This window comes from Amblyomma mixtum, chromosome 3 (genome assembly GCF_055824585.1).
Source record: "Amblyomma mixtum isolate Tamu chromosome 3, ASM5582458v1, whole genome shotgun sequence".
NCBI lineage: Eukaryota > Metazoa > Arthropoda > Arachnida > Ixodida > Ixodidae > Amblyomma > Amblyomma mixtum.
The window spans coordinates 197896911-197924653 of NC_143014.1; the positions used below are offsets into that span (position 1 = coordinate 197896911).

The 27743-nt window shown below is 49.3% G+C and overlaps 2 protein-coding genes across 2 annotated transcripts; both read left to right on the top strand.

Annotated features, from left to right (window-relative positions):
* The first annotated feature begins 12790 nt into the window (after positions 1-12790).
* Positions 12791-21673, top strand: LOC149353232 (kelch-like protein 10). Its single transcript, XM_089575770.1, has 6 exons — positions 12791-13024; positions 13533-13739; positions 17663-17871; positions 18678-18910; positions 21260-21455; positions 21607-21673. The coding sequence occupies exons 1-6, from the start codon at positions 12791-12793 to the stop codon at positions 21671-21673; spliced, it is 1146 nt and encodes a 381-aa protein (XP_089431896.1).
* A 435-nt stretch (positions 21674-22108) lies between these two features.
* LOC149353233 (uncharacterized) lies at positions 22109-27573 on the top strand. Its single transcript, XM_089577302.1, has 6 exons — positions 22109-22257; positions 22534-22644; positions 23722-23913; positions 25758-25883; positions 26889-27032; positions 27353-27573. The coding sequence occupies exons 1-6, from the start codon at positions 22110-22112 to the stop codon at positions 27484-27486; spliced, it is 855 nt and encodes a 284-aa protein (XP_089433428.1). The 5' UTR covers position 22109; the 3' UTR covers positions 27487-27573.
* Positions 27574-27743: the final 170 nt, after the last annotated feature.

The following is a 27743-nucleotide window of genomic DNA, read 5'->3' on the forward strand; positions in this document are numbered from 1 at the left end:
GGCCCAGTGAGCTGTGATGACAGTCGAAGGAGGCGCGGAACTGGTTGAGCAAGTCGAGAAGCTGCGTGCGCTGCTGCGGTGGAAGATCTGCGTCGATGGAGCGGAGAAATAGGTCGGTAGATGAAGGAGTGGGTGTAGAAGATGGTGGGCTGAGCGCAGCGAGACCGATGTGCGATGAACCGGCAGTCTCCTCATGGGTTAAAATAGCCGCGACAGGTTGGACACTGCCGACACATTCGCCACGGCGCAGAGCACTAGGGTAGGGAAACGGGTTACAGACCCACAGTACGGAAAGGCCAGCAGAAATAGTCAATACGGCGTAAGGCAGAGGAAGGCACTTGCGCCGGAGGAAAGTATGGGCTGGCGTGAAAAGAACAGTGTCATCACGAGAAGGGGCACAAGAGACGCGCACAAGGACGGAAGAGCATGGAGGCAGGTCGATGTCTTCGGTGACGAGGGCTTTAATACATGGCGGTGAAGGAGCAGCGTCCGGCAGGGATTGGGGCAGAGCACAGAACCCGACTTCAGCGCGAGCGCAATCGATGACAGCGGCATGACGAGAAAGGAAATCCCAGCCCAAAATAACAGAGTGAGAACAACACGGCAGTACGACGAACTCGATCGTGTAGAGGACATCCTGAATTAAAACTCGAGCGGTGCAAGCTGCCGACGGCTTGATGTGCTGAGCGCTGGCCGTGCGCAGCGAGAGACCGGCAATTGGCGTCTTAACTTTCTTCAAGCGGCGACAAAGGTTTGCGTCTATTACTGAAATTGCGGCGCCAGTGTCTACAAGGGCCATGACAGAAATTCCCTCGACCGAAACGTCAATAAGGTTCGCAGGGGCCAGCTGAGGTCTTTGGTAGTTCGACGAGGACGCAGTTCTTGCCTCAGGAACTGCGACATCTAGTTTTCCTCCTGAGAATTACTTGGGCGGCGACGCATCGGAGAAATGGAGCGTCGTCGCGGCGAAGGGGAACGGCGGTCGGGAATCGCTGAACGGTCGGGGGAGAAAGGACGAGGGGACGCACGGGGCTCAGCAGACGCGGAGTACTGACGCGCTGGAGGCCAGTACCCGACCGGCGGTGCCGAAACTGGGAGACGGCGACGGCAATGGCGGGCTACGTGGCCAGGCAATCCGCAAGTGTAGCAAATAGGCCGGTTATCCGTCGTGCGCCAAGGATCTCGGTCTCGTGGAGATGGTCGCAGATAAGGGGCCGGCGCTTGTACGGGCACTGACATTATAGGGTACGTAGGCGGCCGAGGTTGTGCGACGACTTCAGCGTAAGTCATTGGACGGGCGACAGGTTTTGGGGCGACGTTGCCATAATTGAGAGGGGTGGCGACTGGTCTTGGGGCGGCGTCAGCGTACGCCAGCGGAGCTGCGACAGGTGGTGATGAATGCGCTGACGGAAGCACCTCAGCAACCTGCTCTCGAATTGCATGTTGGAGAGCCGGGGCCCAATAGGGTGGCGACCCTTGAGGGCTAGGCAAAAGCGAAAGCTGACGGGCCACCTCCTCACGTACAAAGTCCTTCATTTGCTGCAGCAGATAGGAGCTGTCAGCTGCGGGTGTCAGTCCAGAAAGGGACTCTGGCTGAGCTGAGTGCTGACGAGTCAGGACCCTCTGCTTACGCAGCTCCTCGAAGCTCTGGCACAGCGTGATGACTTCCGAAACGGTGCGCAAGTCCCGAGCGAGCAGCATTTGAAAGGCGTCATCATCAATGCCTTTCAAGATCTGCTTGATCTTGTCAGCTTCCGGCATGCTGACGTTCACTCGGTTGCAGAGGACGATTACATCTTCTATGTAGCTAGTGAAGCTTTCGCCGACCTGCTGCGACCGTTCACGCAAGCGTTGTTCGGCGCGAAGTTGTCTGACAGCTGGGCGACCAAACACTTCTGAGAACTTCGTCTTGAAGGCTGACCAAGTCGCAACGTCCCCTTCATGGTTGCGGTACCATAAGTTTGCGACGCCGGTAAGATAAAAAATTACATTGTTGAGCTTTGTCTCGTCATCCCACTTGTTATACAGGCTCACCCGTTCGTAGGAGGCGAGCCAGTCTTCCACATCATGGTCATCTGTGCCGCTGAAGATAGCCGGGTCCCTTTGGCGAAGGGAGCCGGCACAGATGACAGTCGGTGGGCCTGCTTGCACGGCTTGGTGTTGGATGTCTACAGGCATCGCAGGTGTCGGAAGAGTGCGGCTACGGAGCTCCAGAGCCGATATCGTTACCCGGCGACTCCACCAAATGTAGGATGGGGGTTTGTTAAAGGCACTGGGACCTCAGGAGCAGGGCGGCAAGTCCGAGGTCGGCGAAGGCGAGAACACAGCACGCGCAGCGATGGCAGCGCCGCCGCTAAGCAGAACGGTCGTCTTCGTCTTCACAATACAAATATTTGATTCGTATCCAGTTCGGTTCTTTCATTATTCGATTCTAATTCGATATATAAACTATTCGTATTCGATTCGGTTTCGAAAAAAAAAAGTATTCGCACACCCCTACTCATAGGACAGAAGCTCTACAGGAGAACATGCCGGTGGAACTTCTCATTCCTACTTGCGCGCTGCCACCTGCAGACAGAAGCAGAGCAAGAGGAATCGTGGCGAGGGAGACCACTGTGTGCTAGAACTGTCACCGAGAGCGTACAGCAGGAACCCTTTGCTTCTTTTTTTATCGCTTCGCTCTTTGTCACGCACTTTATAGATGATTGGCAGGCGGCAGTGTGGCCTCTGTTGCCAAACCCGCTGTGAGGCGGCGTGGAAGGTGACATATGCACTCCCTTTTCTTTCCAGGCAATGAACAGAGAGGGAATGGCCTTCGTTTTCTGGAACCATTACCTGGACATATGCGAAGTACGTTGCCCTCGGAGCATCAGATGCGCAGTGCACGCCTGTTTCTTATAAGAGAGCCATACGCACGCGTCTAGTAGGGATTCCCTATGAAATGGTATTGGGGAGGGGGGGGGACTTCACTGCCACCCGAACACGCAAGGCAGCATGCTGTATCTTCGGTAGCCTTCTGTTTTGTTTTGCTACTTTTCTAGTATTCGTTACTTCAGTGCGGGGCATTTTACCGTGTTCGCCAACGAATAATAAGTTTGGTTCGAAAACATTGAAGCGCGGCGTTCTATTTATCCTTAAGCTCAAAACTTAATTGGTATGGGCAATTGGTATTGCATGGGCTATTAGGGAGAGTCGTGGTGGAGGGCTCCGGACTAATTCAGAGCACCGGAGGCGCGCTGACAACGCACACATACGGGAATTTTTGCAAATCGCCTCCATCGAAGTGCTGACGCCGTGGCAGGGATTCGATCTCCCGACAGTGGAATCAGCAGCCGAACGTTAGAGCCACTCAGTCGCCGCGGCGAGTCTCAAAGCTTAATAAACGTCAGGACGCCACATTGAAGAGGAGGCTCCATTCGCGACAGCGAGGCACATGCTTTTTCGAGTGCGGTATTAGGCTTACGTTCACGATATCGCGAATGCCACGCCACCCTGCGAGTATTTCGAGATGAAAACTTGAGTTTACATTGAAGTGCATGCGCTTTAGCTTACTGCTACTACGCCGGGGAAATGACTGTGCCAGCGCCCAATGGTAGTGGTACACGGTGTTGAGACGCGGGCTCTCAGTTGCCGTCGGGACGGGGGTCCGCTGTCGCCGACCGGCCGGAGCAATGAAGAGACGGGGGATTGATAAGGAGCAGCGTGAAAAAAAAGGTATATGTATTCACATATTTACAAGCAACGAGAAGCACGATACATGGCACGATGTAACACAACAGGAAAAGACACAAAGGAAACGGGAGCCCTTAAAAAGAGTCGGCACAGACTCCCGCCCCTTTTCGTCCAATCAGGAGCGTCCTGGTGGGTGATTGGCATGCAAGGCTTGAACGCCAAAACCGGTAGCGTTCCGGTAGCTGTCCGGCCCGAACGCACAAAGCGCTCCACGATGACGACGCGCGGGCTCGGAGAGACGCAATCTTGGACGCCGTCCTTGGGGAGCGTCTCGGTAGCTGACCGGCCGAACGCGCAACACTCTCCACGAAGACGACGCGCAGGCTCGTTGAGACGCAGGCCTGGACGCCATCCTTGGGAGCGTTCCGGTGTTGGAAATTCACGTTCATGACAACGGTAACGTTATGCTAAAAAAGCTCTGAAAACGCCGCATACCGTTTCTTTCTACTTCGTGATTCCAAAAGCATTATCAATGCTTATATACCTACGAAAGACACCACGTTAACACCGCATTTTTTTCGACTTGAGGTTGTATGTTGTGACGACTGTTTTCTTGATCTATTCTTTTTCGTCGCCGCCGTTCATCGCTGCCGCCTGTGATGTCAGGGCCGACAGTTGCAGCAAGCAGTGCCAGTCGCATGTGCTCGTATCGAAGGCAAGATTAAACGCTGACATCGAGGCAGGAGAATGGATCGAGAAAAGATGACCTCCTCTCGCAACGCGTGTGGCGAGTCGAAGTGCCATTGAAGAGGCCTTGCAACGCTTTCTTCGCTTGAATCGTGCGCTTCATTCAACTCATCGCTGCACTGGCGACGCACATTGGCGCCAGGATGGCCTCTGCACGCCGTTGAAAACTAAACGACTTCAATGGCCGGTGTTTTAGGTCAGAAGGACGTTAGAGCCTGTTGTCGAGCGTACAACCAAATAATGCGGCCACGTCTAACGCTGAACGGAAGGCTGCACAAAGGTGTATCCAGACGACGGACCACGGACCTGCTTTGGCCCGTGGACTGGCGGTCACGTGGGGTCTAGCTTCCGGTCTACGAGGTCCGCGCATGGTCCGCGGACCGAATCGTGCGAGAAATCCGAGAACATTTTTTCTGGCGGCGGAACACGGACTTTTTAGCCCACTGGCTCACTTCAAGTCTGGCAACCACGTCACACTTGTCTCTCCAGGCAGGCGATTCACCACTGCTATCATTCTGTGCGGCAAGGCGACACTAGCGAAAGTAGTAGTCTTGCGCGCACTGTCAACATGTCAGCGTAGTCGGGCGATGCTACGTTTTACTTTTTAGGCTCACTACAGCTTTGTGGCTCGTTTACACCTGGGCATGAAAGCGAGCGAAATCCGCCGCCTCCGGAGTGCTTCCTAGTAGGCGCTTCAAAGCCGCCACGACGTCGCTTACGGCGTACACATATATGGTTAGAAAATAACATAAATTGACGCTGTCTACGCACCGCTAAACTGAGTATTCTACGCACTGCTAAACCTACACACCGCTAAACCAATTCTCACATTTCCCACGTTTATTTCAGCGCATGAAAACATAGACATAGCGATAAGCTTAGCCTAGTGGCGCCACCTAGTTGTTAAGACGGGAACCATTTCTGTCAACAAACCTACGCTCCTCTTAAGCCTAGAAGCGGGAGAATCGTCACTCTAAATAAAAAATAAAGCAAATTTTTCACTCATAAGTTTTCTTATTGGCGAGATGGCACCAAGCGAAAGATAGGTGCCCCATTTATGGCCCGTGAAGGCAATGAAAAAGGCAGTAACAACGAAGAACTGACTCCGAAGCGAGCGGTCCTGCTTCGAAGCGCGCCGCCATGTATGTTGACTGCAACTTCCTCCTCGCCGCAGCAGAAATCGGTCCCGGACTGATCGGGCTTTCCGCTAGGCATTCAGAGGGAACCGCTGCCGCGACGGCGAATTCCGCTTGCCCTCGCCGCCGAATGCCGAAGCTTGAATGCGTCATGAAACGAGCGCTGCTGCAAGCGGATCCCACAGCTTTTCGCTTGGCCCGCCTGATCGCCTGCTCCTTTGGGCCGTCATGTGAATGCTGTCGCCGGAGGGGCCCGGCCGGGCCACGCACAGTGGACCCCACGTGACCGGTCCGCGGACCAGTCCGTGGCCCGCCGTCTGGATAGGCGGATGGCTGCGCGCGTTTCCCATGAGTCGCCAGTCTAGCGTGCATAGCTTCCAGTATGCCAGTGCTACCTATAGAACGAAAACGCGTCAGAGGCTGAAAACAGGGCTGTCAGCGAAGTGTTTTGCAGGACCTTTTTTAGGTTAAGCGCGGCAAACACTCCCCGTCATACTTTGGCGGTCAAAGGTTCGTGCGACGCGTTCCTTAGCGCTTAGGAGCCAACTTGTGCACTCTCTCATCCATGCATGGCTGGGCGAGTACTGAAAACAGCGCTCGCTCACGGTAAGGAAAACGGTATTTACACTTAAACCACATATCACACTCATTCACGTTTCGCGCCAACCACACATCGCACTCATCGTGCCACAGTCGCGCCAGGTGAAATTTCATCGCCTGCAGAGCATCTCGCCTGCGGGGGAAAAAAAAAAAAAACGAAAACTAACAAAACGGTCGCGAGTGTGTACCGCGAAGGTTTGAGCGTTTGCTGTGATGTGAGAGCAAAGAACCTTTCAGAAACACGCTGTGCTGCTGCTGGCCCCGCAGATCCTTGGCGCGCTGCCAAGTCCGCCGGGTGAACCATCGCAGCCGGCGCTGGCCAGAACAAAATCACTGGACGGTAGCGAGTTCGTAATGCGAATGATCCATCTTGCGATGGCTTGTGACCGCGAAGAAATAGAGACATATTAGAGTTGATATACTGGTGCATCCGCCTCGTATTCGGCACCTGGTGAGGGCTGCAGGAGGTGCTGCTCATATGTCGAAGATGCATTTTTGCTATGGGTGCCCGAAGGCGGAGTTTTACCAGTGAGTGCTTGGCGGACGCCTATGCCAACGGCGCAAGACTAAAGAAAGGGCTAAGAACAGGTAACGGTGTCGCCACCAGACCACCACTCTGAAATAGAAATGCAGACGTCAGGTACAGAACGAATTAATTTTACGTCACAGAATGAACCATTATTCGGAATTTTGATTTGAGGGGAAAGTTGTGGTAATTTCTGGCGGGGATGGGGGTTTAAAATTATAGTACGGGGTAGTTATGCCAACCACACCATATAATATACAAGGGGGCATGGTTGCGCGCAAAAAAAAAAAAAGATATGAGAAAAGGGGTATAAACCTTTCGAACCAAGTGATACCTTTCCATTATTTATTTCTACTTTCCGACATGCTTGCAATTTCAGGCCATTGAAGAGGGATCACTGGACACATTAGATCATTCCGACTTCCAAAACACCGACATCCCCTTCGAGGTACCTCTTCCGGAAAAAATGTTCCTCGATGTAAGTACCACCTTCGCTACACTGCGTCAAATACGACTCTATCCGGTTTTTTTTATGCTCTATTTGCATAACAATGAAGAATACTATGTGTTATATCTTGCCGAAGCCGGAGGTACGCATGGTCATTGTACTGCATGCCTGGTGAAGCCGTGGACTCCCATGCAGGAACCTGTCTCTCTTTTACGGTGGGAGCCGTTGATGGGAGCCCACCATGAGTCGTCGTGTAATTGAAGCCCTTGTAGCTGTAGAAATACGCAAGCCAAAACGACGCAATCCGAAAGCCAAGCCAAGAGAGAGGCGAAGGTAGGAAATAACGAAAAAAAAACGAAAGGAGAATAATAAAGGCGGGAAAAAGAAGGGAGAGAAAGTGGAAGGACATGACGGTTGTCGCCGAATGTTTTAACTAAACCGTAGCCTATTTTAACCATTATATATATATTTTTTTTTCTCCACAAACCTTGTTTTCTGTTTTGAATTAGCGTCCGACACATGCCTCCTGATGCTGAACAACTATGAAGAGAGATGTGAAAAAAAACAGCAGGGAGGAATACATCCAAATGGGCTATTGGCGGGGTAGTTGGTCCTTGAAGTCGAGTGAAGGAAACAGCGCACAAGACAAGGACGTGACACAACAACACAGGTGCCAAAATAAATTGCAGTAAAGAAGAACAAGGCTGACTCCATCTAAAATAGAGAATCGGTTATCTATATCTTGGTCATGACAACAACACACGACGGTTAAAAATGAAGGAAGGGATGGTAAAACTAGCTGGTACATATATTCGCCACATATATATTCTATAGCTTTTCGCAACGTATGTTACGAATAGCTATAGGATTAACATGCTGTCTTATTTCTTGTACTCCTCATTCCAAAGCAGTCGACATCAGGTAAGACGTGCTTCAAACGACTGCGCCCCGTTCATTCGGAAGGAAGGATAGCGTATACGCGGCTTATATGGCTCTCAAATGCGTGCCCTCGCATGCTAGCGAAAAAGGTGTACCACTGTGGGCCCCAAGCATGTAAAATGCAAAAGCATGTAAAAGGCGATGTCGCAAAGGACTGCGCGTTTAAACGGTTGGATGGTAATGCCGTTCAAGTACATTGCAGCCTCCAGTTGGGCGAACCACCCGCCGACGCCTGCAGGCCGGAACGCTGGGAGCGGCGGGTCGAAACTTGGGCCCTGCCAGTACGCCATGTTAGGACGCCGCTGGGATAGAAGGCACGGTTCACCGGGTCACCACTGTTGAAGATTTGCGGGGTCGCAGCGGAGCACCAGAGCAAGATGACCAGCGTGGTAGACTTCCAGTTGGGTCGAGGGTTGCACCTGTGATTAGCAACATTTTTCTGAGCGACATGGATAGGAAGGTAGCTGCTGCCTCGGCGGGATTGTTCTTGAGGGCTTTCAGATACGTGGATGATTTTCTAGTCATCGTGGAAGGGTCTGACCCTGCAGCGGAAATGGCTGATGTTCTAAGGGTGTTCGGTCAGTTCGGCCGTGGTCTAAGTTTTACTACGGAGGTTTCTATTCGTAACGAGCTACGTTTTCTTGACATGTCTTTGAGAGCTACTCCGGGAGACCTTTGCTGTATGTATCGCCCGCGCACCGTCAAGCCACTCCTCGATTATGAGTCAGGGCACTCAAAACTGATCAAGGACGGTATCGCTGTTTCGTGCCTTAAGGCCGCCACATCTAGGTCGTGCCACCACCGTGTTGCGGAAAGTGTGTCAGAGTAAGTGGTACGATTGAAAAGTAGTGGTTTTCCCGACCACGCCATCTCCACGGCAGGAGAAAAAGTTCTGAGGTGGGTTAAGACAGGGGCCAATGGAAGAGGCCGTGTTGACAGTGAGCGCCGTAGGCCGGCTGTCATTCCGTACGCTCACAGGCTTTCCCATGGGTTAAAGAGCGTGGCCAAGAGGTACGATGTTAGGGTGGTGTTCTCGGCTCCTAAGAAGCTCGCTGCAATTTGCCCACAAGTGGACAAAAAACTAGCGGCGGGTATCCACAAGAATCGCAAGGCCTGTACAACAAAACATGTGGCGCCTTTCATTCCTTGCAAAAAGGGTATTGTATATCGTTTGCCACTGTCTTGCGGTAAAGAGTATATCGGGCAAACGGGGCGCTGTGTAAATGTGAGGCTCTTTGAGCACCGCAACTTACTCGGCAGTGACTCGCGAGACAACCTTCCCGCACACTGCCGGGTTTGCAAATGCACACTCCTTTTCCCGAAAACTAATGTGCTTTTTTGCCACCAAGATAAGGTGACCCGGGAGCTGATGGAAGCGTTCTTTATTCGAAAAAACGGCAAACGATGCGTCAGTGATCCTTCAGTGGCCTTGTCAGATTTGGAATTTAGGTACTTAAATAACCGGGTGCACACGCGCGCTGCTCCTGTTTAGATCATCTTTCACGCCTTGCACGTAATCTGTAAGGAAGGAGACTGCAGGGTCAGTAGACCCATCAATAGAGCGAAGGCATATGATCGATAGAAACGAACCCAAATGAAAAAGTTGGGTTGCAGAACCACTTCTTGACCAAATCTGGATTGCAGTTCCCTAGAGCCCCTTTCCATCGTATGCTCCCGTCTTCTTTCCTGAGGTGCCGCTTTACCTATCATCATGTCTCTTCCATTAAAAAGGACCATTCTTCGTGCTGTCATGCGTCGCAAAGCAGGATCACTATTCTCGCTGTGCTTTGTCGGGATCCATTTACTTAACAACAAAATGAAAAAAAGCAGCCAGCACACACACAGCTTCAGCTAACCCTCGTGAGTGTTACTCATTGCATACTCTCAGACATTCGCATTAATTATGCGATGTTCTGTACCTTCCACGCATCCCCTCCCTAGGCGCGCGCTCCGTTTACACTTTCTGCGGTGCGTGATGTCGTTGACGGGGCTATGCCCCACTCGAGTTAAGTTGCTCTTCACGCAGGCCTTAACGTGCCTTCTGCGAGGCGGTCCTCCGTGCATGATGTTCCTTTTTTACCTCAAGCCTGTGGTTGCGAATTCTGCAGGTCTTTAGTTCCAAGTATGCTTACCCTCGCCTCTCCCTTGCCACCATTCCCTCCCTTTGTTTTATTTCCAAAGATGTAGTTATTTCGAAGATCTGAAGTCTCTGTCCACATAGGTGACTTCATGTGTGCCTTGTAGATTTATTTGATAGCTGCACGACATTTTCGTCTTCAGCAGCACTCGCAGCTGAGCAATTAAGTCACACCCACTTTCTCTATTGTCTATGCCGTTGGCAGGGCTTTTTTATGGCGCTGTAAACCATCTCTCATATTAAATTTGCAATAATCTTGCTGCTCTGTCCTTCGCGGGATTATTTTTAACTAAAGAATATACCAATGTGCTTAGGCCTCTTCCTTGACCCCGTGTGGTCAGTCTCTCCCGTCATTCATCCTGCTATGTTCCCTGCATTTGCGTATAACCTGCAGTGCTCGTAGAAATATTAGGTATCTATTATATGGTTGCACGAATTCGAGTTTTCTTGGGAAGCATGCCGTGAGTACGAACAATGCCCTTCTGAAGGATAACCCCATCAGTTAAAGCCCGTTAGAAAAGGATTGGTTACTTTTTACTGCAGTATATATATCAGTTACAGTCACTAGCGCCAAGTGCTTAAACACCAAGCAAGAGAAAAAATAGCGAACAGCACAATGCTTGCCTGTACTACGCATGGAAAAAAAGTTCGACGTTAGCTCTCATGAATGTCCATCATCAAAAAAAAAAAACGTGTTCACGCCGCTTCTATAATTTCCATCGCTAGGAATGCAACCTTCAATCCCCCTGCCAGCAATTTTGTTGCAGATAACGGAAGTGTGATTCCACGTAGTTTATTTCTATTTTGCCAAGCGTCTTCCCTAGCTATCGTCGCATGCACTCACTGATGTATTAGCACCAGCAAAGATGTTCGCTTAGCCTCAACGTTCTTAACAAGTCATAGGTGTTCTTAACTGGCCCATTGTCGCCCGAAATATCTCTGCGAGTGGGATTTGTTAGTGATAACATTAGAGTAGCTTTGTCATCTTCATATTCGAAACGACCGTATGACGTTGAACTCGAGCTTGCTCGCTGGTAGAGCGCAGCATATAAGTAAACTTCAATTTAGCCAGCTATGGTCCCGTCCACATTGTTTTCGACAGAGACAAACTTTAAACGACGCACGCCTTCTCCGCTGCTTCACAGTAGGCAAACTTTCGAGCAATGCGAACTTCTACGCCCACTTTTCTCGTTACCTTTTAGCCACCCTAGTTCAGTAGGGCTGGCTGCTCCGCTTATCCTCGTGCGCTATTTCCTCTTTTGCATTTTCTACGCCAGTTGGCCATGGGTTGCCACCCGCTCTTTCATTTGGAACTGTCGCAACACGGACAACACAGAGCACTCGGCGTTCATTATGCGCCGCTCTACCAAGCCTCTAATTAGCCCCAATGGCCGCAAACGCCCAGCTTAAATTTTCTCCCCATAAGCTCCACTTTCGTACCTCTCAGTGCCGGTGTGCTTCCTTGGTAGCGCACACTGCGTGGGCTGATGACACCGCAGTTGGAGGAAGCTTGAATGCAGGTCCCCAGTTTTTGTATTTCTATTTTTTTAGAAACTTGAGCACATCCCGCCACATCGTTCCTCGTTACGGGAAGCCTCGAAGCCAGTGCTCCGACGGGTCGACTCGGAAACCCGCACAAACACGACACTCGTGAAATGAGATTGGTTGAGGGCCGAAAACATCGCTCAAATCAACTGCAACAAGCACGATCCTTGCTAGTGATGCGCGGCAAGTAAATTGCGAGAGCTGCTCTTGACGTGTTTTTTTTTTCGTTAAGCTTGCGAACTAGAGCATGGTGAGAGATGCATAGAAATCAATCCAGATATAAATAGCCGCGTAACAAGGACTTAAAAGTCTCCTAAAATACTGAACGTCTTTAAGTATTTCAGTAATATGCGTATTGGGCGTATTCAAAAACGCAGTTTTTCAACCAGGCGTAGATGAGAAGGCCACTGCCTCTATTTTCAAGCGAATTAACTAAATAAGCAATCAGCAACCAATCAGCAATAAGCAAGATATGTTGCAGATCAAGTTGATTGGTAATCATTGTGAGAAAGGCAGCGCTGTCCGGAGAAGGACAAGCACAACAAGTTTGCGTGTGAAATTGCGTCCTTGTTCTTGCCCTTGTCCTTCGTCCGCCAGCGCAATTTTTCAATGAATGGCCGTCAGTAGTGTGCATACTGTGTCACTGTTTAACAAGTCCACCCTCTCCATTAATAGCGTACTGAAGGAGACATCTCTTCAACTCCATAACTTTACACTCCTCGTGCGACACCACACTATGGCTAACCCTCGATTCCCTACGCTTCTCTAGCGCGAGGAGTCTGCACCCAAACGAGGGTTCCTCACGCCACCGTGCGAAAGCTACTAGTACGAACAAAGCTACACTCTTCATAGTCAAAATATTGTTTGTTTTTTTTGCCGTTCACTCAATTATCAGTATCTAGCTTCACCGCCGAAGCGATGTTTTTTCTGCCCGGTTACTTGAGCTAAGTGGGTAGAAGAAAACGAAATCATGGTTTCGCGTGGGGCTCGCGGACAGCGCAGAAGGCTCTTAGTACAAGTCACCATCTCTTTCGGAAGCCATGTCTGTCTTCTTCAGGCAACTGCTGCTTCCCGGCGGCGACGGCTGCTACGACTGCCTGATTCGCACCGACGACGGCGGCGAGTTCAGGGCCCACCGGTCTTTCCTGTGCACCACGAGCCCCTTCTTCCAGGCGGCGTTCCGCGCCGAGTACGGTTCCCGCAGGGAGATGCTGCTCACGGGGGTCTCGGCGTCCGTGCTTGACATCCTCCTTGGCTACTACTACGCGGATGAGGCAAGCCTTGGGAAGGGGTTAACAGGTGGAGGAGTTGAGAAGCCAAGATCGTAATAACGAGCCTGATGTCTCGCCAGTGGTTGCAATAGAAACCTAGAGATGGCGAGACAGTAGGGGGTTAAAGCATCCCTTTCTGAGAAGTCGCAGTAACGGTTTTGAAGTGCTGTGTCCGCAGCATGCAGGAAAATGCTAGAGCACTGCCACTTCAGTTACACCTAAGAATCTCCGTGTTGCTCAGGAGGCAAGCGTCCTGGTGGTAGGGAAGCGATGTTCTGCCGTGGTAATGCTAAGTGGCACCTCGCATTGGCATCAGCATTAGTTTGAATAAAGAACGGAAGCATACTTTTTTTTTTTTGCAATGGTTAGTAGGTACCTGAAATCAGGCGGCTTTCTTTTACATATTCTGCCCAAACTCACGGCAGAATATGTAGAAGAAAAACAGGATAATTTTTCTTTTTCAAGAGTTCTCCTGCTTATGATACAAATGTGTTTGTGACCATCACTGCAGTTGCGCATCAACAACGGCAACGTGGCCGATGTGCTGGCGGCTGCCGACATGCTGCTGATGGAGGAGGCCCGTGACCTGTGCCTGGACCACCTGCTGCACAACATGGACGTCGACAACTGTCTCGGCTTAGCCGCACTGGCGCTGTGGCACCACTGGCCGAGATTCCGAGACACTGTGTTCTCTTTTGTGCGCGAACACTTCGGCGCGGTGAGTGAGAGCTTCTTTATTTTCGATGGAAGATGTACCCTCTTGGCCAAAAGCAACCGAGCAACAGGTTTTTGCTTGTCAACCATAAAACGAAGCCTCTAAGGCGCCTGTAAAGACCGAAAGGTGCCAAAATGTGACGATAAAGGTTCACCTTTAAATATATTCAGAGCCTAAGGGCTGCCAGAGTAAGTGCTTCGCTAAGTGGCTAAGAAAGAAACCACTGTTGCCCGGTTACTTTTGGCAAATACGGTATGTGGGTGAATAGTGATTCATAATCGAGGTACTGCGAGCATCACTGTCAATTGCTGCACTATCCGACATGTGAGCGTATTAAATAACACTGCGACGGATGTTTAACCAGGATGTTCGGCTACCGAGGCGTATGAGATCGCAGCGTGGTGCTTATAATATGAAAGTTACGCATGAAATGCTTATTGTCTTACATCTGCGTTTTCGAGCAGAAATTCCAGCCACCGATATCAGTGTGGCGAAGGTCGTGTGAAAATGGTTCGAGGTTGACAGCAATTTAGTCCTCATGCTACAGGTCCATCGATTCCTTTTGGGCCCAGTTGGCTGCCTAGATGGCACTGCGACTGTTTGCCTTCGCCTCCTGAATTTTCTAGCTGCGTCTTCCAAACTAGCCGGGCCACACGGGATGCACACTTGCTTCCTATACATTAGCATGCGTGCCACGTGATGTCGCCCGCGCCTGCCTCAGGAAGACTAAAAGCCACGTGGTTCGAAAGTCCGTTCCGGCCCGGTAACTACAGGAAGCTTAGGCATATCGCAAACCCTCGTTTTTCAATGGTGCAAGAAACGTGTGCGATGGCACTAGAAGCATTGTGAAGCGTGAATTCATTAAATTTGCTTCAGTGTATGTACCGCACAGTTCGTCTAAGCAGGAGTTCACTTGCGAAAAAGAAAGCTTATGTTTAAAAGTTTGCCTCGATAAATGTCTCCAAATTACTTGTTTCGTCTGTTTGTAGCAAATGAATTTCCACAGAAACCTTCTCTTACATGTCACGGATGCGCAAGTTAATAGTTTCACGGGACTGGAAAATTAAACATTCATGAAGAAATGGCGGAAAAGGGTAGCTTCAAATGACGCAAAATATATCATGATAGAGATTAGACATCGGTTTTTGTGTTAGAAAATATTAGAGGCTGTTTATTTTAAGCATGAAATGCTTTTAGCTCCCGTTGTCGGCAGTGTGGTGACGTCACGCCGAGACCGAGAGCCACTCATCCGGGCTCTGAAACGAGAACATCCGGGCACCGTACGAGACTTAACGAGATTTAACGAGACTCTCTAAGCCCTTCTACGCGACCGGCATGCAAGCGCCGGTTGGTCTCCAAACGAGTCACAAAAAATAACTGCTGCCAGTGCCTTCTCAATGTTTATCAAAATATCAGTCGGGCTGTGCGTTTGATAATGCACGGAATTATAATTTCCGATTTCTAATAACGCGGGCAAAAAGCACATACATGCCACATCCGGGCACCGTACGAGATTTAACGAGACTCTCTAAGCCCTCCTACAGGACCGGCATACAAGCGCCGATAGCTTCGCGCCGAACGGGTGGTGGCGTTCCTACCTTCCTGTAAGGTGCGGCTCGGGTGTCCACCGAGATGGCAGAGAATTACTGCGTAATTTCCTTTCCTCAAAAAGCGTCGCGTTCAAAGGACGAAGCATCACGCCGAACGGGTGGTGGCGTTCCGCGAACTGCCTGGCAGCGCTACAACACGCTGTCGCGTTCCACTCCTAAAGGCGAAGCTTAATCGTCATTAATTAGCAGTTTATTAGTATTTAGTCATTAATCAGTCATTACACACTAATCAGTAATTTGTCATTACTTCGTCATGAATTATGTGTGACGTAATCTAGTGGTAACATCACCAGTGTCACATACGCAAAGTGGTGCTGAAAACGCTTTCGCCTCTACGCACTTCGGACAGTTTCGAACGCGCTGCATATACATTCTTGTCAGGCCTGCGTCTCGTCGTGTCCGCGCGCGCTTCGCATTATGCCCGTAATCATTTCATGCTTACTCTACTCTCGGTTACGGGAGAGGCAGAGATTTTTTTTTTCGAACACGTTTTTAATCTACCCTGCCTGTTCAGCGCAACTGTCCCAGACGTAAACAACTGCTTGGCGCTGCCTTCTACGCCAACACTGCATATTCATAGCAGCCGGTATCTTTGCGCAAGAGACTTCTTGGTTTACAAGTGTAGACGTGCAGGCTAGTTAGTGAACCATGATTTCTTTAAAACAGCGCGAAAGAGAGGGACACAGATAGAAAAGACACACACAGCGCTGACTTACAACTAAATTTATTCATGGAAAATACATGTATATATACAAAAGGCAAGATGCGCGAAGGCGGCAAACTGGTAAAATGCGCCAAAAAATTGAAAAAAACCTAATGACGTGTCGCGCGCTTTGCCCGTTCTTTATCAGATAGCGAATTGTTCCATCTTCCGGAAGTTCGTGCGTCAGAGTTAGTGGTTTAAGACCCTCACGATCTAAAGCTTTTTAGATCTAAAGATAGTATTTACTGACAACCACGTGTGTTGGGCATATGAACCCCGATCTAACAAGCCACTACTTCAATTTCAATCAGCGCATTCCAAACTGGTTAAGAGAGCTATTGTTAATTCATGTTTCAAGAACGCCCTGAAAAAATCTTGTGAGCACTTACAAGACTACAGTTTCGCTCGGCAGTCGTCCAGGCTAACGTCAGCAGGCTACCCGAAGCATCTACAGATATCTGTCGCAGAGGCCTTGCTCAAGCACGAACAAAAAGGCGAACATAGCCCCGACACAGTGTCATCACGGAAGCAGAAAAAAACGGCAGTAATTCCGTATATGCATACATTCTCGCACAACTTAAAGAAGCTAGCGCAGCGTTCAGACGTTCGCGTAGCCTTTTCCGCCCCGTGTAAGCTCTCCAGCCTTAGTCGCATGAGTTGTCCCGTGACAAAGCCTATGGTTGCATGCAAGAAAAAGCATCAAAACAGGTATGTTGATTGTACTGAAGGGATATTTTATGAACTTCCCCTATCTTGTGGAAAAATATACGTCGGACAAACAGGGCGTTGCCTCAACGACAGATTAAGTGAACATAAAAATGATTTGGCTACCTCCAATGACCGCAACCTGCCGCTTCACTGCTCTGAATGCACAAAGGAAAATCAGGAAGTGTGTAAACCCATGTTTCATAGGTGCCGAACTTTCAAAAGAAGCAAGGACCGAACCACGAGGGAAATAATTGAGGCCCAAAGGATATCAGCTCGGGGTGACCTTTGTGTCAGCACCCCTTCTCTTGCGCTATCTGATAAAGAACGGGCATAGTTGGCAAAGCGCGCGACACGTCATTATGTTTCTTTCAATTTTTTGGCGCATTTTACCAGTTTGCCGCCTTCGCGCATCTTGCATTTTGTATATATACATGTATTTTCCATGAATAAATTTAGTTATAAGTCAGCGCTGTGTGTGTCTTTTCTATCTGTGTCCCTGTCTTTCGCGCTGTTTTAAAGAAATCAGAATTCTTGGTTTGGTTTATTAGGGTTTAACGTCCCAAAGCGACTGAGGCTATGAGGGACGCCGTAGTGAAGGGCTCCGGAAATTTCGACCACCTGGGGTTCTTTAACGTGCACTGACATCGCACGGTACACGGGCCTCTAGAATACCGCCTCCATCGAAATTCAGCTGCCACGGCCGGGACCGAACCCGCGTCTTCCGGGCCGGCAGCCGAACGCCATTAGCACTTAGCCACCGCGGCGGGGCATGAGACTTCTGTTAACACTTTGCGCTCAAGGCTAAGAAATCGTTTCTAAAGTAGGAAGCGTATCATTAGTTGAAGTTCGTCGCAACATTCGGCTGATTAATATCACGTTTGCTTTCTGTTGCTCACTGTGTGCAGCTATGGCGAAGCAGTAGCGAGTTTTCGAGGGCTTCAACAGGGCTGCTCGTCGAGCTGCTTTCTTCGAGCGAGCTGAAGGTGCGAGACGAGGTGGGCGTGCTGCATGCCGTCCGTCGCTGGTACATGCAAGGCCGTGCGCGCACAAAGGAACGGAATGCCGGCCTGTTCATGCTGCTACAGTGCGCGCGCATCGGCCTGTGCAGAGAATCGTGAGTGGGGCACTCTGTACCCATGGGCTACTTAACGCATGCTGCACTTGTTTTCGAGAGTGCGCGCGGCTACACACATAATCTCCGCTTACCACTGTATAAGCAGCATTCCTCCTATCAAAAGTCTGCGTGGCAGCACTGAAGCAAAGCTCATGGAAACGAATTCGCAAAACTGCACTTCCGCGCCTCTCAGATTATTACAGCAGGTAGGTTTGCTTTAGTACGCGCGGAAAATTGTAACTGAAATTGAAATTATTCCCAAAGCCTACGCAACTAACGATAGCTTGGAAGCGGGGTGGCAGTCTCCAGCTTAACGTAACCTCTTCAAAGGGCCAGACAACGAAGCTTGAATGCTTGTGTTTCAAGAGACATGCAATTATCATTCAATGAGCATTCTTTTCCGGCAGCCCAATTTGGTAGAATTATTAAGCCAGTATATTATCTCTCTCTCTATTAGCCAATGGTCTGTTGCAGTACATTGGCCTTCTGACACCGAGTCTTGGTGCCTTTATCGAGACTGCCGTCACAGCAGCCATTAGTTTCATGCGCGCAAAAGTGCGCACTCAGAATGCTCTTGCTGGAATCTGGGTTCGTGATCGGCCCAAGCTAATGGCGCTAGTCGAAGAAACAAAAGCCGAGGTACCGACCAGCTCGCAACCGGTCGCAACATTTCCAAGCTCAACTCGGCCACCAGTACCAAACATCCTTTCACTCAAATTAGATTTTATTGCGTGCGGGATTTTGTGATCCAAGCCTTAAAATCCAGTCCAAGAAAACTATGGTTTTGATACGCTCGTGTGGCGCAGGACTCTCATCGAGTTTCGGCAGGTGAACCCGACCTTTGCCAGTAGCAAAGCATACCACACGGCAGTGTGCGAGGCCGTACGGACGGGACCCTGCGTGTGCTCACCCAGCCCGCTGCGGCTGCTGCACTTGGAAGGCGTCGGGCTGGAGGCATGCAGAGCGCTTGCCGCTGCGAACCCCCGACACGGCGACGCAGGGTCGAGTGGAAGCGTTGCACCCAATGCGCCCAAGGGTGGTGAGTTGGCATCCGCAGTGACCACCTCTCAGTAGGTGAATTAGGAAAGCAGCGTTTACAGAAAAATGCTGCTTCTCATTTACGGTCAGTTGATCTGCTGCCGGTTTTGCAAGCTTCAATCGCCGAACAATTTCTGGCTCCACTAAATCACGTGACCACGTTCTTGGGGGATCTTGTTATTTAGTGATTAGTCCTCTCCTCGGCTACCTGATATACAGTGGATTCAATACAACCCGGTCACGGTGGGAGTATACGCGTCTGGTATACTCCCATTGCAACTCGTACTTTGCGCTCTTCGTTCGCGATACGCTGGCTGCTTATCGAAAGCCCCAAGAGAGCAAGATCTGTTACGACCATTTTGAAACAGTTTCGAAGAACTAGACCAAAAAGAAAAAAATCCATCAAGGAAGTCCCGAAAAACAAAAACAAGAAAACAGTTATTTCGTGCACAGATATATATGCGTAAATGACCACTCGACTGACATAGGTTGAAAGTTGGCCCTTGTGTACGTTACCTTCGTGTTTGCGCGCTCCTATAGCCTCAAGTTGTTTGGTTCACCACGAGGAATTACCCGCTTCACTTGCGGCCATGCCGAACAAAACTGGACTCTGGTGCACATGGGATACAAATTGAACATCAGGCGTGGTGTCAATAGCATAAGTGTTTTCTAGACCAGCAGCCTAAGATGTGCGTCTTAAAGAGGTCAACTTTAAATGAGCAGCTCTATACGTTAATATCGTTACGCGCCACCATGCGTGTGCTACTACCCCCGGCACTGACTAAATTGTTGGACACCAGACACCTCCGGCACAACTTGCGCTGAAGCAAGCCGGAGAACCCAACATGACCGAAAGTGAACCAAGCATTTGATCTCTGGCGGGCATAACGTGAGCGCTCAGCTCCGAGCTCCTGCCAGCGTCGTCATTTTCTGTATAAATATAATGAGCCGTTACGTTTTCATTTCATTCGTAACATGTACAGCATTAAAAGCTGGCAGTAAAGCCCAACAAGGTTTGAGCGATCTCAGTGGTGTCGATAAGCTCTCTGTTTCAACTCGTCACTACGACAGTGAAATTTTTATCGTGACCCCTCGGAAAGGCGAAAGCCCTTTGGGTAAAGTAAATGAAATGAAATAAAATGCGCGCATATGTACAGAGGTTGTCGTAAACGGCCGCAGTACCTGCTACCACAGAACGCCCAGAGCTACTGCACTTGAGACAATCTCTTACCATCTTGAGGTTAGAACCATAATGGTGGTTCAACAGCGCAAACACACAGAGACCAAGAAAGAGACAAGACACACACGCCAGCGCTGATGTGTGTCTTGTCTCTTTCTTGGTCTGCATGTGTGTGCGCTGTTGAACCACCATTATGAATCTACACCAATTAGCCCAATGTGCAGTTCTTCTACAGGTTAGAGCCCTTTAGCAGTCATATTTCGTGAGAAATCTAAAACTAACCTGCACTCTTCAGTGAGTACCGTTCAGTCATGCACGTCTTCTGTCGCGCGAAATTGGTCTACTAGGCAGTGAAAAATGACAAAACTGCGAAAGGACAAGAGCTTGTCCGTCGTTTGTTATTTCGTCGCTATCGCTATCATTCATTTCTGTGCCCTCACATTTTGGCCAAGTTATATTCCTAACAGCACAAGTAGAGCAGGTCCTTTTCACGGTATTTATTTGCTTAGATGAGGAGCCACTGTCTGACTTGCTTAATCACTTTGTAATCATCTCAATGCCTCTGTCGAGTCAGCAAAAAGTTTCCGCAAAACGTGTCCGCAAATTTTGTCCGCATGATCACGGCGTTCTCTGATAATAAATGTGTGAAAGTGTTATTGCGATAGATAGTGTGTGATAAAATGTTGCGGTGCGAAATAGTTGGTTAATGAGGTGTAATTAGTTAATTAAATGCAAAAAGACGCGAAAAATACACTTAGACGTCAAAACAGCCATGGGTGTCGATCATGGAGGAAGGAAAACTTTCCTTCCTTCTTTCCTTCCTCCATGGTGTCGATATAGTACATGGGCGTCACAACAATCACGGACGTCGATATAGTATGGGGACGTTTTGCTTTCGCATTGCTCCAATCCGCGTGGCCGCAATGATCTGAAAGTTTTTACCGCTAATATGGTTATAGACTCCCTGATACCGCGACCAGACATTGAAGAAAGCTTCATAGCTTCCCTCCGTAGCCGCATGCTGGGCTCATGTTGATGATATCATTTCGATAATCCCTTTCTTCAATCTGTTTGCGCCGCAGGTCATTACACTTAAACACGTTGGGTAAAACAGCCCATTATTTTCGACTCACCAGACGAAAATGCCCCATTCTCCCGATCTGTCTGCAGCCATCGCAGCCCTCTTTCGGTTCCCCTGCGAGCGCTGCGCCGGCGCGAATCCCGAGCGCTGGGCTCCGCGCGTGCCGCACGAGGTGTTTTTCACGGTGGGCGGCTGGAGCTCTGGAGAAGAACGGGACGCCGTCGAGGTGTACGATCCGCGGACCTACCGCTGGCTCATGCACACCATGCGGGGCACGTCACCCAGGCAAGATGCACGATTCGCATTGAAGGGTTCTTTCGTGTACCACGAGCGAGCCGAGGTCGAAGCATACGCCCTCTCAATTTTTGGAATAGAACTAAAATAAACGCTTCCTTCACCCTTTCTGTGCCATCGTTGCTTCCCTCTGTCGTGACAGTGTTGAGAGGTCGCTGCGCATTGTTTCCGTGTACCAAGTGGCCTCAGCTTGCGTAGGACCGGGTTGACTGGAGATATATAGGAGAGTCATTTGTCCTGCAGTGGGCGTAGTCAGGCTGATGATGATGATGACGCCACCAGTCGAACCGTCCGCTGCAAATGATATGTGAACAAGTCAACTGAACCGCGAACACACCAAACACAACATTAGCTGCTAGCGAGAACAAGCAGTAGACCTCCATTAGCGCCTCCGACAACCGGGCTTACGCGCCTTTGAAATGAAGGCCATCTGCTTTAGTAACTTATCTCCCCCAACTGAAATATTGTTTTACAGGGCACATTTGGATAGTTTTGTCCACGTTGCATTTGTCACCTATAGTAAAACGAGCCCAACCAATGGCTTCAAGGCAGGGTGTGCAATGTGAGAGCGGTAAACTCCTGATCATTTCCAGGGCGTACCACGGCGCAGCGATGGTGGGCAAGTTTATCTACGTGGTGGGCGGAATGCGGGGAAGCTCGTACCTGCGCTCCTGCGAACGCTTCGACACCGAGCTGTGTGTGTGGGATCCCTGCTCGGCCATGCACACGGCCCGCGGCTATGTAGCCGTCGCGTCCCTGGACAACTACGTCTACGCCATCGGGGGAAGCGACGGTATGCGTTCGCGCTTTCGAGCGTTTTTGCGTGAGCTCTAATTGGCTAGGCTTTGGGAGGAACCTGCAATGTTTATTCCATTCGTGCGTTCCCTAAGAACATGGTCGTGGGCTTGCCTTATATGGGAGCATTCGTCATTCCTGAACTCGATAAATCTTTAGTACTTTTGGTACTGAGCGAGTAGACTAACTATAGGGATTACATTTTTAATACAGCGTTTGTTCATTGTTTACATTTTTCTGAAATGTCATTGTCATTTGGGGCTCCTTGATGCAGACACCGGTCGCACTGCCAGTGTGGAGCGGTACAACCCCATCTCCAACCAGTGGACTACGGTGTGTTCGATGAGCAGGGCGCGCAGCGGCGGTGCAGCCTGCGCATTTAGAGGTAGGTGTGAACCAATGTTACTGTGTGAACGACAGACACCGCTCACACCTATTTTTCTCTCGCGCACCCTAAAGAACCTACTCGAGAAGTAACTCAATGCTTAAACGATATACGGTATATCCCGGCGTTTCCGCTCTTTTGCGTCCTTTCTAAGTGAAGGTGTGACTGTAGTAAGCTGTGGAAGTTATTTGCATGCCACGTATGGCTCTTGCTGTCGAAGTTGTGTGCACAGGATTGAGGATTTGCATTAATTCAGAACATTTGTCAAAGTAAAGCTAAGAGTTTGCCGCGCTCTGCGTAGCACGACACAGCAGCCAAGGCCAACGACTTGCGCTAAATTTCTCTACGGTCGTAGCGGCTCTGATAAATCCCGATCCATGTTCCACACTTTGTTGTAACTAAAATTCGTCGTGAGATATTGCTACCACAAGCCATGACAGCCATATCAAGAATCTGTCACAAAATTTGGGGGCGTAATTGCTTGCCCACAGCAACATCTTGTTTCTGTCGACCACTGCCGCATCCATCCTCTACACGTAATAAAGCTGCACAAGCCCTGAGGTTCATCTACTGCGGTATTCCTCTCGTCTAGCACGCCTTTCGCACGCCATTGATTGGAATGTTGTTATCGCTGTAAAAAAAAAAGTGATTTTTGAAGAAGAGAAATGGCGTAGTAACCGTGTTACTATTCTGTGGAGACCTCAACCGCGCCGTAAGGAAAGGGGTGAAGGTGGGAGTGAATGAAGTAAAAGAGAAAGGGGTGCCGTAGTGGATGGCTCCGCAGTTATATCGAACGCCTGGGGATCTTTAACGTGCACTGACATTAAACGGCACACGGGCGCCTTTTCCGTTTCACATCCATCGAAACGCGGCTGCCGTGGTCGAGTTCGAAGTGGGGCACTCCGGGATAACTGTAAAACCCCAGCTTCCAGTTAGGCACATGGCTTCCAAGCATGCAGATTTCAAAATGTCACGCGTACCTCTGCACTTAACCAGTGTAGTCTGAGTCATCGCGAGAGCAAGTCTGAAGCGAAGCAGTTCTCACGCCCTCACTGTGTCGCTGCCCGTTCGACGCAGGGAAGCTGTACGCGAGCGGCGGCTTCGACGGCCTCCTGATTCTGAGCAGCGTGGAGGAGTACACGCCTTCGTCCAACTCGTGGTGCCTGGTGCAGCAGATGCCGGGACCGCGCTGCAACCACCAGATGGCGGCGATGGCGGGGCGCATCTACGTCGTCGGCGGATACAACGGCCTCTGCCGCCTCAGCACCAGTGAGGATAGAGAACGAGCGCACGGGCGTGTTCTTCCCTCTCGGGAAACCACGAACGCTGTGCAATTTCCCTAAAAGAGTCCACGAAAAACATCATTCTTTATTGCCCGCCCATTCATATTCGAGTTGTATTCCTGCCATCGGTGTAGATCGGCGAGTCTGACGTCTTTTTGTTGTCGGTATGTTAGCGGATGTTCTTAGAACGACAATATTTGATGTAATATGCTCTGTAAACCGTAACTTCTAAATTTTCTGAAAAACAGCCTATAATAGTTGGATAGTTTATACTACTCGCCTTTATACCCGACAAAAGCGTTTGTTACAAGTTACCTTCCCTTTTTAACGCCTTCGAATCGAATAACTTCAATTTATTTATCTGTACCTTTATTTCTCATCATACGCACAACATCATTTTGAATGCTTCCTATATTCGCAAGATTTTTTGTTACTGTCTGACTGTTTTTGTCATTGTAGTTTGTTTATGTTAAGGCATTATTAATACCCCTTGTATATTAAAGTTTGACGAATTCTGTATCGCTTTCCATGAATGTTTTTTATGTGCCGCTGGGTTCTTCCTACCAAAATAAACCCACCAGGGACAGTTGGCTGGGCAAGCTGTCTGGGAGAGGCTTGTTTCCCGTCAGCCTCCCATCTCTATTCGTATGATCTCTATCTCTGTTGATCTCTATCCATTGGTATGATTTCTATCTCTGTTGGTAAGATAACATAATTATACGAGGGTAATAAATTCCAGCATAAAGGCCCTTAACACTTGATACTCTCTATATGCCCTTGCAAGGAAAGTGTGGTAAGCATCAGTGCATGTCCTTGAAAAGGTGGTGATAGTTTCCGAAGTAGCACAATCTTGCCGACTAAAAAACAAAGGCGCTTCGGGCAACGAGAACTTTGGAGTACCAAGGACAGATATTACTTTACAGAGCTCTGCAGACAGAAAAATGTACTCAACCGCTTCAAAACGCAGTGAGCATCATGGATCTATCCGTGTCTTGCATGCACCTCTGGCTCCTCAATCTGCGAATCCTGTTTACCGGTAGTTCGATGGTCTGTCTTGGAGAAATAGTCCCTCTTGACCAGTTCAGAGAAACATGAGAGACTTTGCTCAGCAACGGCCGCAGCAAGCTGGAAATGTTTATCTTTGTCCCGCGAAAATAGAAGCCCGGTCATTTAATTCAACTATAGTGAAAAAAAAAACATGGTGTCCTTTCCCTCAGCCCTAGTCCCGTTGCATATGAGTATCAGGCCGGCGGAAGAGCGCTGAATAGACCCCAGTATAGGCTCAAGAAACATATCGCAAGTGAATACCGAATTTCGTTTAATTTGAATCCTGGAAAGCAGCAGTAACGTTATTGCTGTAAATTCATATGTTACTACGGAAGAAAATCGAAACGCGACGCACTAATACGAATAAATTGCCTTCAGTGTTCGGCGTCGTGGTGGGAGCCAATACGAGAACATTTGAGAGGAAGGCTGAAATGGCTGCAGTTTCAAGAGCTCTCTTACACTGCAATAACGCCTGTTAAATAGGGTCACTACACGGTAGCATCTCCCTTATGCCACCATTATTTTTTTTCCAACTACGCATCCAACGTCGAAGTATTAGATGCCTATCCATTGGTGAGTTTTTCTGTCAATTTGAGGTCTCTCCAGTTGACGCAAGTCTCAAAGGGAGTAGAATTGTTTTGCACTCATTGCGTGCGCCAGCCAGGCAAGAAATTTATTTTCTCTCTTCGCCGCCTATGGGCTGTCGGTAGGCACAAGGCAATATCAATGTGCTTCTCCCCGCAGCCTAAACTTGTGGTCTGCCGACTTGCACGCCCTGCGCAGTGATCGCCAGCGAGAAGGACAAAGCCCCGTCCTCCTGGCAGACCATGGCGCCTATGTGCATGGGCCGCAGCACTTTCGCTGTGGCAGAGCTGTACGGAGACCTTTACGTCATCGGCGGATTCAATGGTGCACACCTCTCTCTCTCCGCGTCTCCTCAGCTTCTTTTACGAGCAAAGGAACTGCTTGAATCTGCGTTTTACCTTTTAGATACTTCCCTGTCCAGTTGCATTTGCTCGGCAAATGTGGTTTCTGCAGAAACCTTAAGTCCAGAGTGGAAGAATCCAATCTTTTCACGAAATAAAACGTTTTGTTTTCCTTTGATCAATCAATCAATCAATCAATCAATCGGCAGTTAATTACGACGCTTTGCTGCTGGACACTCAGATAGCAGGTGTAATGCATAGGCGGAGGGCTGCCCTCATTTTTAAGAAACCCAAGGACTGCTTAGCACAGATTTCATCGCCATATGCATATGGCTGCTACTTGAACCCCCCCCCCCCACACGTTTATTTTTGAGATCAGAATAGTCAGTAAGAATAAATATTAGCGAATAAAGAGGATGAGGGTAACAAAAAGAAATAAATCAGCAATTAGAAGCCATAAACTTGATTTCAGAGGCACTAATTGCACGCAAAAATGCAGCTGGGAAAGTTTGCCTAGTGGAAAAACTACAGAAGCAGGCGCTAAGCGCAACGTCGAAAGATCACTTTTTTGTCTTTTGGCGGCGGGAATCTCTATTATTCCAGAGGTCTTCGTACGCAGTGCGGAAAGCTTTCTTCATATATCTTTTACAACAACATATATTTCCGGCTCTCAGGTTACTGAAGTTTGGCTCTTGAAGTTTTAATAAACAAAACAACAGATTCAACTTCCTGCCTAAATGAACGGCTATGGAGCCGTAGTTCTCGACCTATTCAGCTGGCAAGAGAAACATGACCGCCAAGAAGTCATGACTGCTTTAAAAAACAGGGCTGAACACGGTCAGTACTCAGCCTCAATACTGCCCCCTATTAGTGTTCTACTTCACGCACATAAAAAAAAAAGAATCAAGTGACGCACTGACTTGTATAACTTCCTACAGTTGAAGACTCTCTACAATGCCGTTTGATCATTACTTTTTACTGAACGCAGGAAGAACCACGACAGCCGAAGTTGAACGTTACTCGCCCGTGACAAATACCTGGCGGTCCGCAGTTCCACTGAACGAGCCGGTCAGTGCCATGGCCGCCTGTTACGTGAAGGGCCTCGCACTTGCGAGGCGACTGGCCACTCGTGGTGAGTGTCGTTTTACAGGCAAAAGTACAGGGCTTCGTCACACAAATTATTGATTAGAGATCGAAAGTTCAGCTCAGCTTGCGCGAGCGGCGCTTAAATTTGAGGTTAAGTTCAGATACAACCTGCAAGCATGCATAACCTGCCTTGCCCTGGTTAATAGCTTTCTGGTTTAATGGAAAGCATCTCTGCTGCTTAGCAAGTTCGATACATTTGGATGAAACTAACTAGTGAGACATGAAAGGGGATATTTCACGTGCACGTGCGCGTTCAGAAAATTTTTTTTGCAATACTCAATAATTGTTCCTTTATTTTGTTTGCAGGAGCGCTCGGGCAATCTGCGTCCGCGCGCAATCGTCATGAAACTGGCCAGCCCAGAGAGCTCAGGAATTTATTGGCACCAGATCAAAATGCCACAACACGTTCAACAGCCAGGGGGCGTATCGACCAAATTTAAGACACTTCAGTCGTGCTCGAGGCTCACAGCAAAATATCGGATCGCTCAGCACGTCCTGCGCGCATAAATGAAGCACTCCTACCAAGGAAGAGATCAGCTACGTGTGCATCTGCAGTGGAGGCATTCGGCGAGAGTTGATTGCGGTGTTGCTCGACCGTAACATGCGCGTCGTCATCGCAAGGCCTGGCCAACTCTGAAGTCAGGTTGTCGGAAAAGCCGACCTGAAGGAAGGCCCATTTGTGTGTCTAATTGAAGCG